The sequence below is a fragment of the Fukomys damarensis genome, unplaced genomic scaffold (genome assembly GCF_012274545.1).
Source record: "Fukomys damarensis isolate Sample0158 unplaced genomic scaffold, DMR_v1.0_HiC HiC_scaffold_39, whole genome shotgun sequence".
NCBI lineage: Eukaryota > Metazoa > Chordata > Mammalia > Rodentia > Bathyergidae > Fukomys > Fukomys damarensis.
In genome coordinates this window covers 96,114,244-96,127,405 of record NW_022900951.1, presented here as the reverse complement: position 1 = coordinate 96,127,405, position 13,162 = coordinate 96,114,244, and the positions used below count along the sequence as shown (strand labels likewise).

The following is a 13,162-nucleotide window of genomic DNA, read 5'->3' as shown; positions in this document are numbered from 1 at the left end:
GAGGGAGGGAGGGAGGGAGAGAGCGCTTAGGAAGGTGATACACCCTTCCAGGTCACAACCCCATTGACTTTGCCTCCTCTGACAGTTCCTACCTTCTGAAAGCACATTCAGCTATGAACTCATCAGTGGGTTAATCTAGTCCCCCCATGATCCTATCACCTTCCAAAAGCCCCACTTCTGAGCACATGAGACTTTGGGGGGGATTCTAGGTCTAAACCATAACAATTTGACATATTTTACAAATAGTTTTTCTGTGTCTTGTCTTTTTTCATCCTCTTGACATTGTCTTTTACAGAGCAAAAATTTTAAATTTTAATGAAATCCAGCTTACCAATGATTTATTTCATGGATCATGTCATTAGTATTACATCCAAAAGATCATTCATCATACCCAATGTCATGCGGATTTCCAATAGTTCTAGCACCATTTGTTGAACAGACTTAATTCCATTGTATTGCCTTTGCTCATTTTTGCAAAGATGAGTTGACTTTATTTATGCAGGTCTATTTTTGGGCTTCCTCCTCTTTCATTGATCTATTTGTCTATCTTTTTCCCAATACCACACTGTCTTTATTACTGTAGTTTTATAGTAAGTCTTGATGTCCATTATTATCAGTTCTCCAGCATTTTTTCTCTCCCTCAATATCTAGTTGGCTATTCTGAGTCTTTTGCCTCTCCATACAAACTTTAGAATCAGTTTATGAGTGACTAAATAACTTAATGAGAATTTGATTGGGACTGCATTGAGTCTATAGGTCAAATTAGAAAGAAGTGATATCTTGGGTCTTCATATCCATGATCCATGTATTTAGTTCTTTGATATCTTTTATCAGAGTTTTTTAGTTTTCCTCATATAGATCTTGTTCATATTTTTCTGGATTTATACTTAAGTAATTTTATGCTAATGCAAATGATATCATGTTTTAAATATCAAATTCTGTTTGGGTGCATATAAGAAAGCTGTCTTGTGACTTTACTGTAATCACTTATTAGTTCCAAGAGTTATAAAATAATGATTTAAATTCTACTCAAAATATACTGTACTTTCCTCTCTCAGTTTGATCTGAGTCCTGAAATGCTAGGCCCATTTCATAGTCCAAATCTCCATTTGTATCAACATTTTCTCTTTTGCCCTCCAAGGTGGTCTGAGGATACCATGACGGTCACAGTGGTATATGATAACTCTGAGGCAACGGAGCTCTGTGCTGCTCAGCACCTCTACCTCAAGCCCATAGCAAAATTGATGATCAATGTATTGCTCCCAGAAAGTCTAGAGCCTGTGAGGCCCTTCTCTAACTGGGAAGTTCTTGACCAACTAAAGAATCTCATTTGCCCTGACCAATTCACCACAGTTCGGCTCTCTAAAAGTACAAAGGACTTCATCAGATTTGAGGGTGAGGCTGAAACCCGAAGTTTGGTTCAGATCCTGAAGGCAAAGTTACATGGGAAGATCATCAAGCTAAATGGTTTGAAAACAGACTTAAAAGTAGTGGCTACAGATGCCCAGGGAGAGTGGGAACACTTCCCTAAGGAAAAAGAGGCCTCATTAAGTGATGGAGCTGAAGAGCAGGACTATGATAAGAGCCCAGATTCCATATATTTTGAAGGTTTGCCCTGTAAATGGTTTGCACCTAAAGGTTCCAGTGGGGAGAAGCCATGTGAGGAGATCCTTCGGGTAGTCTTTGAAAGTTTTGGGAAAATCAAGAATGTGGATATCCCTATGCTTGACCCCTACAGAGAAGTGATGACTGGTGGGAGCTTTGGGAGTTTTAGCTTTGGTCTGCAAACATTCGAGGCCTTTATCCAGTACCAGGAGTCAACAGACTTCATAAAAGCCATGGAGTCACTTCGAGGAATGAAGCTGATGCTTAAGGGAGATGATGGGAAAGCTCTGGCATGTAACATTAAGGTAAGAAGTAGCCAAACTACCTTTTATTTTCCACTGCTCAAGTTATCCTGAGTGAAAGTTGAATGGAAGCATCTAAAAGAAATTTCCTTAGATGTCACCAAGCTCTATCAATTGTGTCTTTACCTTTGTGATCAATAAATGGAAGTTTGAGAAGAGAACTCAGCTTAACTTGAATAATCAGTCTTCTGCTATCAGGCATTCCCACCAGCTGTGATTTTAAAGTGATGGTCGCTACAGTCTGGCCTCCTGCCTCAGATTCTTGAGGGCTTTAAAGGAGTATTTGAAGCCCCTATGGAGCTATCTCATATACTTACTATATTTGATAAGTTGTTGAGAGAAAGGGATAGATGCCGTCTGAAACTACGAGGACAGCAGTTTATTGCCTCGTGACTCCTGGAGTCACAGCCTGTGTTTTCAGGATGTCTGTCAGAAAAACTGCTAACACATAATCTTAAAGATTATAAATCCTTCACTTTCAAAATCTGCCTGTCTATCCAATTATGTCACCTCATTGATGTCTGCATGCTTTGGTCATGTACTTCTTGAAGTCTTAGTCCAGCAGTGGGAAAGATGTAAGACTAAGTACTGCTTTTTCTCTCAATCTTGAGCATTCATTTGGGCTTACAGCGACCACTGTGTGAGTGTGTGTATATGAGTGCATGTGTCCACTTATGTTAAAATGTATATTTTTAAATTATGAGATATTCAATCTGACAAAAGATATAGCAAATACTATAACTACCCATATACCACTCTAAGCTTAAAAAATAAAGCATTGCCAGTAAAGTGAGAGTACTCCCCTCCATGTTTCAGTCCTCAGTCACATTCCTCTCCCTCCCCTCAATAGTAGCCATGGTTATGAATTTGTTTGTCATTCTCAAACGTGTTTAAATGGGTACTCCTGCCTCCCTTTTTTTTTAAGCAAACTGCTTATCTCAACCACTTTATTTCAAACTTTGAAAAGTAGTTTAGTAAGGATGATGGTCAGATCTTATCTCTTATTAAGTCATTTTTCTTACATCTTTGCTTCCTGTTCCTGTTCCCTACTATACATGTTGAGTACTATTTGTCTTTCTTTGTTTTTTGTTTTTTTGGTACCCGGGATTGAACTCCAGTCCTTGTGCTTGCAAGGCAGGCGGCAGAACCCCTGAGCTACATACCAGGCCCCTGTTTGTTTGTCTTTGATGCTTTCAAAAAATACATTAACTCAGTTGATTGTTTTCTGTACATGTGGTACTGGGAATTGAACTCAGGGCTTTCATGCTGATCCCTAACCCTTTATACTTTTCATTTTGAGGCAGTCTTACTAAGTTCTCCAGATGAGATTTAAACTTGGGATCCCTCTGCCTCAACCTCCCATAGTGCTGGGATTACAGGTTTCCACCACCACACCAGGCTTAACTCAGTTGATTTTTATAACAAACCAGAGGTGAAATGTATTTCTAGCCTGTGTGTAGGTTGGCACTGTGATGTTGCCTATGGCCCTATGTAATGTAAGCACCTCAAGTTTTAAAAACATCTTTATTGAGATATGACTGACAGATTAAATTGTGTAAAGTTAAGGAAGTAGTTTGATAAACTTGTTTAAGGGTTCTACCAAGAAAATCTTGGTGTCCAGAAGTGCTGTTCAGCCGATGTCCAACAAGCAGTGGAACAGGGTGGATACTGGGATGCAGAGGAGGCATTTTGCATTCATTTGGTTTAGAATTTCCATGTGCCATATTGTTTTGAGCTTTCTGGCTTGGGACATACCAAGTCAATTGAAAAACCCTTCTAATCAAACTCTAAACTGTTTGGGGGCAGGTTATGTTTGATACAACCAAACACTTCAGTGAAGGAGCTATAAGGAAGAGAAACCAGGAAAGGCTAAAATTACAACAGCTGGAGGAAGAAAGAAAAAAAGAAAAGAAAAGAGAAGAGGAAGTAGCTGAAAGGTGAGTAGACCAAATTTCATGAAGAAGCCTTTTCTTTTGCTTTATGGATTAATCCTTTTGGGTAAATACCTCGATTTCATAGATAACATTGGGGTGGGGGCAGGTATCGGTGCAGATTAGAAAACTCCATTGAAGGCTACAGTCTTTAGGCTGCTCTGTTATGAAGCCAAATGACAAAACAGTTGGAAATAATGGACTGAAGAAATATTTTTGTAAAGGAGAACAAGTAATGAATAGTAATGGGATGAGTAAGATTAAGATATATAGGAAGACATGATTTAAAAAAAAGAACTAGGAACTTTTATAGTGAAAATTCTAACCTACTCAATTAGAAATTTTTCCAGTTTATATATAATTTACCAATATTACTGAGCCTATCCATTTAAAATGAAAAATAGGCCTAGAAAACATTTTCTTCTATAAAATGGTCAGTAACCAAAGTAACCCACAGGCCAAAAAGTGATAGATTTGTGGGATAGTTTTCACTGTTGATCCAAATTCTTTCTGTCAGGTAAAGAAGCTTCCATATTTACTTCTTTTGAAGTTATTGTTTTGTCCAAATTTAGGAGCTAGAGCCTAGAAAGAGTTATTGGTTGTCAAAGGTTTGCTAAGAAGGAACAGATGGGCTAGAACTACAGGGCCCTGAAAACCAGTTTTATTGCCTGGCCCTTCCTCTTGCATATAAATTAAAACATTCCAGCTGGGTGTGGTGCATGCTTATAATCCCAGTACTCTAGGAGGCTGAGGCAGGAAGATCAAAAATTCAAGCCCAGCCTGGATAACAGTGAGACTCTGTCTCAAAACAAAAAAATAAAACAGTTCTGGGTATGTAGCTCAGTGAAAAGGCCCTGGCCTCAACGCTCAACTCCTAGTACTGCAAATATCTATACCTATATATTTATATACATATATATATTTATATATCTATAATTTACATATATATATGTATGTATGTATAATTTAAAGGTTATAAAGGGTACCCTTACATGTGCCCTTCCCTTTTGGCTGGTAGGGTTATAGGAATTAGGTGTGGTCACATCTAGGAAACTTGGCTGAAATTTCAGCCCAGTCAAGGTACAGTTCCCCCCAGATTCCAGATGGAACATTCCATTTGGATAATCCTCTGGTTTTTGGCTAGGTTCTGACTCAAGTAATTGCCCCTTTTCTCCTTCCCACATTCCCATAAGGCCTAACTTTATTAGTTTTAATTTTCAGAGAACAGCAGTTTTAAAAAAACCTATATTCTTCTAAACCAGAAGTATGATAGTATTCTGGGTTATTATAATGTGCCAAGGGTCAGTTCTCACCCTGAAGATTTTTTAAGTGCCTTGACTTATTGTTATATGCCTATGTGAAACCAACAACCCACATACAGCTTTGATTTCAAGAAAAAAGAAATCACCTTGAAAGCTGGGTCCTATAGTCCCTGCTTGTGGTCTGAGAACAGACTAGAAGCCCTTCCTGTGAATTCTCTTCCTTCCTCCCTCCTGTCTTACCCCTTTCTCTCTGCTCTGCTCTTTACCTCCTTCCCTGCCCCCTCCCTCTCTTCCATTCTTTCTCTCTCCTCCCTTCCTTCCCCCATCTCTTCATGTCTCCTTTATGTGCTTGTATTTGATCAACAAAATTATGTATCTTTCTCCCTTGACTGATGTTTGAAAGTGTTTTTTGATTTTTTGTTGTTGTTTTTTGTTTTTTGTCTGTGTCAGGTCCTGGGGTTAGCAGTGGTAGATTTCTAGAAACCTAACTGACTTGTCTTCCCCTGGTGTATGCGTGTGTAGAAGGGAGCAAAGGCCTAAAAATAAAACTTTCAAATGGTTTCATCTTAATCATTATCCAGAAAAAGAAAAGACGAAGAGAGGAAAGCCCAGGAAAAGAGGAAGAAAGCCAGGGTCAGGAGGAGAGCTCTGAAGGAAATGGGAAACCATCGGCAGAGGAGACAGAAGGTTAAAACCAAAGCTGAGGTGCCCCAGGAACTGGACTCTTCAGAAGAGTGGGAGGAGAGGAAGTACCTGCTGGCTCAGAGGCGGGTGGAGGCCCTTCGGTTGCTCCATGTCCTCCTGAGGAAAATTTCAGTAAGGCTGTTATCCAATTGTTCTTCAATTTGGGTACGTACTAACCTTTCAGAGCCCCAACCTTTGCAATTAAGCAAGGCCTGTTGAAAATCGGTTCCGTGGGAGACTCAGAGTATTCAGTGGAATTTCTTTAAAATAGAATGATCTCCAGCAAACCCAGCTGTGGATTTCTAAAAAGGATATCTACATTCTCTAAAGGACCTATGTCTCAGCCCTGGCCCCACTCCCCACTTTGCATTTCTAAACTTCAGGGCTGTAATACCAGAGCAACTCAGCTAGTTAATCTACTTTTCTGAGTTCCTAACACATGTAATGAGCAATGCCAGGGGCATGCAGTGGATAGGTGTGGGTGCTAGGTTTGTAGTCTTCTGCAGACTTGGCTGTTCACCTGGAACAGATTTGGAGAAGGGAAAGCCTTGAACTTTATGCAAGCTCTTGTTAGTCTACTCTTCAACTATTTGGTCGAGAATGTCTTACCTCACAGAGCCATTGCTTTGTTTGAAGAGTTTAGATTTGGGAATGTATTTCTTTTTCTTCCTGAGCTCCTAGAGACAGACACAGCAGAATTCCTGGATAAAAATCCAGAAAAATCTCTCAAAATATTAATTTAAAATCCATATTCAGTATTTTTAAATGTGAAGAGTGAATGCTTTAATTTTATATCTATTTGGCCTCATTACCATGGACTATCAACCTAGTAAAATGAGGACCCCAAAATTTCACGTTTATGTTTATAATAAAGCTAGCTGGATCTTTTTTCCTTTTAGTTTACCTTAATAACAGCCAAGAGTGATGAGTTGTAAAGAATTTATTTCTTTAAATGGGTGTGGTGTCTATTCTAGGCCCCCTTAATACTTAGGCCCATTATGTTCAGTATAAATTCTAATCCCAGGCAGTGGGTAGGCAGTGTGCCCTGAGGTGTGACAAGTGTCAGTGGGAACACAGTAAAACCCTCCCAGGGTGGGAGATAGTGTGGGCAGCACCTTTACTTGCTCTGCAGTTGTTCAGACAGCATCACAGACCTAGCCTCCAGTAGAACCACGGTCATAGATATATTTACTACTTAATGTCTTGCTTATTCTATCTTTTGATTCCGGGGATGGTACCCAGGGCCTCTTGAATCCTAGGCAAGTGCTCTAACACTGAACTGCACCCACAGCCCCAGTGGCTTGCTTCCTAATCAAGCAGGTAAGGTGGGACAACTTAAGAGACACCTTTACCTGCAAACTGTAATAAGAGGCTGGAATTCACAGCAGAGAGATAGTTTTTCTTTAAGCCAGGTGACCTTTATAGACACACGTTTCACCCATCAGCCTTTTCTTGTGCTAGAATTTTCTGGGAGGTCTATAGAGCATGCCTAATTCTTCTTTGACTCTCTAGCTCTTACTACAATTCCTAGAACATCAATTTTTGAACACATGCAAAGAGAGTTGCGTGCTTTGACATCTATGTAAAGTGTGGTGCCTTCTGACATAAGAATGGGTATCAACTAAATAAAAGCAGGCCATATTAGATAAAGACATTTAATTTATTCCTTCCTATTTTCTCAGTGTAACATTGTTTTAATTTGGATCTATCTTGGGTATTTGAATCTCTTCAGAACAACATGAGAGAGCCTGATTTTCTTTAGAAGTTTTTAATCTGTTCAGCTTTTCATGTGAGGCTTTTGACTTCTTTTTTCTTTGAAGGGATCCACCCAATTTTGCCTAGAGGAGGTTGATATTACAGGCCCTGAAGCCAGTCATACTCCAGGGAACACACTGGAAACTCGGGAGGAAGAAGAGTTAAATGCTCAGCATCTTCCAAATCAAGAAGAAATGCCAGAATATCAGGTTGCCAAGGCTGACAATAAACAAAAACGAAAAATGAGGAAAAGAACTAGGAATCGCTTACATAAATCTTCCCATTGTCTTGGGGGAAAGAAATTAAGATACTCATCTAGAAAAGAGAGAACTAGAAAATTATTAACTGACAAACACAATTACAGCTTGGTCTCTGACCCGAATTCCTTGCAAATTACAATGATTCAAGGTCAATCTCTTGAAAATGAGGAGCACCACAGTGCTCACAGTGCTCATAAATCCTGTTCTTCCAGATTATCTGAGAGAGACCATGGCAGAAAACAGAAGATCTATGAAACAGACGAATTTATTGACTATTTATTAAATTATTATCAGACTCCAAAATATTCTCGTATCTTCCTAGAAGCAAGTCACATAACAAATACATGTCAGTGGCAGAGGGATGTCCAGGTTAAAGGAAATGGATTTCAGATCAGTTTGAGAAAACAAAGGCATCCCTCAACCAATTTGAGCCAAATGGAAAACCTGGAAAGAAGAGAAGATATCCAGGAAGATGATCACTGGTCAACAGGAAGCATGCAAGACCCTGAGCACAAATCACAAAAGAGAGGAAAAGTGGATTATACCAAAGAGTGTACTAAGAGATTTAAAAGTGATTGCATGGATACAGCCAGTGAAGCTGGTGATCAACTGTTCCCAACTGATGCAAAGTGGCATCTCTTGGAAAAGACTCATACTCACCAGGCCAGTGATTCCAAATCCACAAGGAGACATCAAGTTTCCTCACCTTTCAGATCAGTAGGCTTAGATTTGAAGTTGACAGATTTCTTAGAGGAAATTAGTAGTGATTCTGAGTGCTTCAGTGAAATTCTTAGCATAAATGAAGAGGAGAAAGAGGAATCTGTGGCCACATATCATAGCTCCCCTGAAGAAGGAACTCTTGACAATGATGAAGTCATCGCTTGCAAACAAAAATCTAGGTCAAGTCATCAGACCTTGCATTCAGAGTGGAAACATGATGGTAAGGAAAAATACTCCAAATACAAGCTTAGGACACCAGGCAAGAGGTCTAAGTATGAACCAAGATGCTCATGGCTTGAGGATGAAAGCAGTTCTATTAGAGATGAGAACAACAGCAAAAAGAGGGAAAAACTAACATCTAGCTACTTGTTTGAAGAAGACTACTACCATGAATTCAGTTCCAGTGATCAATTAGAAGAAATCACAAGAAAGAAGAGGAGGGTTAGTGGTAGCATATTGGACCACAAAGTGAACTGTAGACCCTCTCATGTGCCAACGCCATCATCAAAAAGTGCTAATGCTTTATATTTGGGATATTATCCCAAAAGAAGAGAAAGTTCTTGGAAGTCAGAATACAACCAGGATGCAAGAAGGCTTAAAAAACATGAGAATTCTAAAGATTTCATGCTGAATTCTGATAATTATTATATTAGACATAATAGTAACAAGCACATTGACTGTGGAAGCTATTTAGGAAACAACTACACTAGTTCTTTATATTTTCAAATGTTTTGATGGGCAGTTTGATCAGGAACACCCATATTTACAATAAACAACTCATAAACAGAAAAATTTAAAACCAAATATAGCTATGTAGTTAGCAACTACAGAGCAAGAGCTTGCGCAGGGTCAAATGCAAAACCTTGCCAAAGTTTAAAGCTTAGGTCAAAATGACTGCAGATGCATTGGCAAGCTTTGGAAATATAAAACCTCCAGATTCTGAAGCTTGGTAACAATGCACTTGCAAAACTTCAAGATAAACCTTTTTTTTTTTTACAGCTTTAATTTGGTGCCAGTAAAGGAGCAGATTAACGTTGAGATAGCCCCTCCACGGTTCTTTAGCTGTCACATCATCATCATCATCATCATCATCATCATCATCGACCTTCAAATGACAATAGTGAATGAATAAGGCTCCTTTTGCATGTTCTGTGATTTGGTCAGAAATATCACATGCAGTAAAAAGCTACTGACTCATGTTTAGTAATTGTAGCTAAAAAGAGGGATAACAGCTAGAATATGTTACAGACATCTTTATGACATTAAAGAATTTCATGAGCACCCACCAGAAGTAAATTAATCTTACTGATGTGTTCATAGTAGTCAAAGAATTGTCCTTTTAGAGACAACATTTTGGAAGTATCTGAAAGGGGCTAGGGTTTTCCTTTGAGGTTTAAACAGTCAGAGGCTCATTAGCAGAGTTTTAAATAATGATCCTCATGTCTTTCCATCCTTTAAAAGCAACAGGATTGAAGTGATATAATCAGGGATATTTCCACAGGGAAATATTGAAGATCCTGGGGGCACCGATAATGGCACTTGAGAAGAGAGCACATGATGGGTATTCCATTTCAAGTTATGTAATCCTTTCGCTCAGGGTCGGGTGACATCAGTTTGTAAAAAGTCACTGAGTATCCCCCAAATGACTTTTATAAAATAGTAACAAGTGCCTCCTCAGTCCTCAATAGTGCCATGGAGTTAGGAAGATTTAAGAGAAAAGGCCATAGTTTTCTAGCTGTGGAAAAATTGTATGTATACAGGATTTGTAAACTCTAACATAAACAATTTATCTTTTTACTTGTTTTGGATTTCTTAAATATGTTTTTAAATTGAGATATTTTATAGAATATTAAAGATTTACCTTTTAGTGAAGTGCATGTTCTATAAAAAAGCTTGGCTGATTTATTCTGCCTTATATTGGATTTAGGGCCTCAGGGTAGTAAATGACTTTATTTTCCCCAACAAAGCTATACCTGGCCTGGCATTTGAAGACATCAGTGAGATTCAAGATTGCCTGCAACAGGAAAAGGTGATTTTAATCCACAGAAGCAGTGGAGAACAACATATTCATATGACACAATTCATTTCACAGTCTTAATTTGATATTCTGTAGAAGAGCACCAGTGAATAGAACAATGTGGGATGCCAGTCGGTGTGGCTGTCCAGAATAATGCCACACGATGTGTGCCCATAACCAGCCTCTTAAGCAACCTGGTGTCTGAAGTGGCTACAGAACCTTACTTTTCTGAAGTAGAAGCCAAGAATTGTTTCACTGATCTTCCTGGTCACATTTTAATAGAGGTGGTCAGGACATACAAAACCTCAGAAATGATCATATCATCAAAGATTGTGATTATTACTAGTAAGATAACAACCTATTTATTATTGGCTCTCTTGTATTCCATTCCACTTTCAAGCCAGTAACTGTGCTGGCAAAACTAGGTTTGACTTCTGAAATCTGAAAAATTGCTCATGGGGCGAGTGCCTTTTCTCCTCTGAGGACTAGCAGCGAACACTCTTGTTCAAAGTACCATCATCCAGAGTAGCCTTTTAAACTACTAACTGCTGGTATTTTGTTAGAAAATTTTCTGGTAAATAGATATTACTCTCTAGTGAAGACTTGTCTCCTTATTTTTTTATGTTTTATGCCATTGAAACAAACAACAATGAGAACAACAAAAAATTTTGAGTCTGTATTGGAAAGTAGGAAAGCTGTTTTGAATTTTTTTTATGGTGCTGGGGATAGAACCCCTACCACTCAGCTGCACCCCAAGCCCTTCTGTCCTTTGATAGTTTTCTTTGCAGTTTCTTTTGGCATGGAAATAATTTTCTGCTCAGTAAAGAAATAAAAATAAATTACAGAATACAGTATGTGCTTCTTTTGTATAATAGAACTGGTGCTAAGTCATTTTTATATAACATTTTGTCTTGTTTGATTTGTTTGCTAAAAACCATCCTCAGAGCTAGAAGAACGTAAAATACTGGTTTTATGTTGATATTCTGAACAAGCCTGGAGTTTTATATCCATCTTGTGGTAAAGACTTTTAGATTTGGGTCAGCCTCTTTTGTGTGTGGGCCTTGAATAAGGAAGAGAACAACTTATCCTGTACTTTTCAGTTGAAAGGCTTAGTAAGGAATGAAACAGAATTGAAACCATTGTAACCGTTTTCTCTTAATTAATATTATACTTTGTTGCACTCTGTTATTTAAGTGGTACAGATATATTTTCTCCTATCTTTTTGTATGTCTTATTAAATATAGGCCTAAATTTTAAACTGTCTTTTAAAATAGGTGTTTTCATTGTATGTGCTGCTGATAGTGCTGTAAGAAAGCTAAAAATTTTTCAATGCTTTTAATTAGTTCATTTAAAACTCTCAGGTAGATGGCAATGTAACCTGGTAATATTGAAAATAGAACCAAATAAATATATTTTTATTTGTTGCAAAGCTGATTAAAATGTTCATTTTTTTGCTGATACTTCCATGGAGGGACAGTTTCTACCTGTAATATGGTATGCTTTGTTTCACTAATGTTGTTCTTTTTAAATTTGCATTGTTAGAGAAATAATACACTTAATTTTCAGATATATTAAAAATAAAATTGCTGCAGTGACCATTATACTTTTGTTCATTTACCACATGTATTGGTTAGAATGTCGTATACCCATAATAATTTTGTGGAAATATAGATGTCTAGTTTTAATATTATTTTTATGTAATTTTTCCCTTTGTGATGAGTTTGTGGGAACTGTTAGATGTTACAGAATTTTGTATTTATTTTGGATGAGTTGAAATCATATCTAGATTTACAATCATCTTCCAGTACATTTTAGCAATGCTATTAAAAGATAGCAAAGTTGACTATGGAATTCCACCTCATCCCTTAAGTACTGGGTGGTAGTTAATTATATGTGCAAGATGAAGAGTCTAGTCAGAGAAAATAACGGCATTAATAATCAGTATTTGATCATTCAAGAATTAACTATTTATACACGAATTGAACAGCAACTTATTTTAAGTATTATGTAACAAAGGCAGACTGTACCTTAAACTCTAGGCACTTTAGAACCGAAATGGTATTTGTTGGATTCAAAGAGCTCTTTCTGAAATAGTAAGGCATGTATGAATGCTGATCCTGGACCAAGGATTTATTTATAAAGTTGGCCCTATGAGGTAAAGTGAGCATTGCACCATCCTGAGAATCCACAGATAGGCAAATCCAGGAAACATGCAGCTGGAACTGCTTGCGAATCACCAATGCTGATACTGAGAACAGAGTCTCTGCAGCTCTTTGGATGTCAGTAGGTGAGGAGCAGATGTTAACCTTCCTCTCATAACATGGCTTACGTATATCTAGCTGGCTAAGGTTTTGAATAAAAGTCCTGCCTTCTAGTAATAACCCTTTATGCAATCAACACAATGTGATATGGACAGTCAAGCTATTGGACCCGAAGCTTGAACTATGCTCTGGATGTTGTTCTCATGGCAACAGATAAACCTGTCTATAAAAGGAGTGTAATCTTCCCATCTAGATGAGACTTCAGGTTGCAAAGGTAGCCCAACTTCTCTCCCTGACAATTTTCCCAAAGGATAAGGCATAATAGAGTGCCTGGCACCAAACAGGCACTTGAATATTTGTTGAAT

At 38.1% G+C, this 13,162-nt stretch overlaps 1 protein-coding gene across 2 annotated transcripts in view; it reads left to right on the top strand.

The window, feature by feature from the left end:
* LOC104854483 (A-kinase anchor protein 17B) overlaps nucleotides 1–11,997 on the top strand; it is a 45,713-nt gene extending 33,716 nt beyond the window's left edge. Inside the window, exons 3-6 of one of the 2 annotated variants that reach the window (XM_033760214.1) lie at nucleotides 1,142–1,910; nucleotides 3,714–3,844; nucleotides 5,682–5,949; nucleotides 7,605–11,997. In XM_033760214.1, the coding sequence (XP_033616105.1) occupies nucleotides 1,158–1,910; nucleotides 3,714–3,844; nucleotides 5,682–5,949; nucleotides 7,605–9,254 (2,802 nt within the window). In that variant the 5' untranslated portion in view covers nucleotides 1,142–1,157 and the 3' untranslated portion in view covers nucleotides 9,255–11,997. The remainder of the gene's footprint in view (nucleotides 1–1,141; nucleotides 1,911–3,713; nucleotides 3,845–5,681; nucleotides 5,950–7,604) is intronic. The other variant, XM_033760215.1, reaches the window with a different exon arrangement.
* The last annotated feature ends 1,165 nt before the right edge of the window (nucleotides 11,998–13,162 follow it).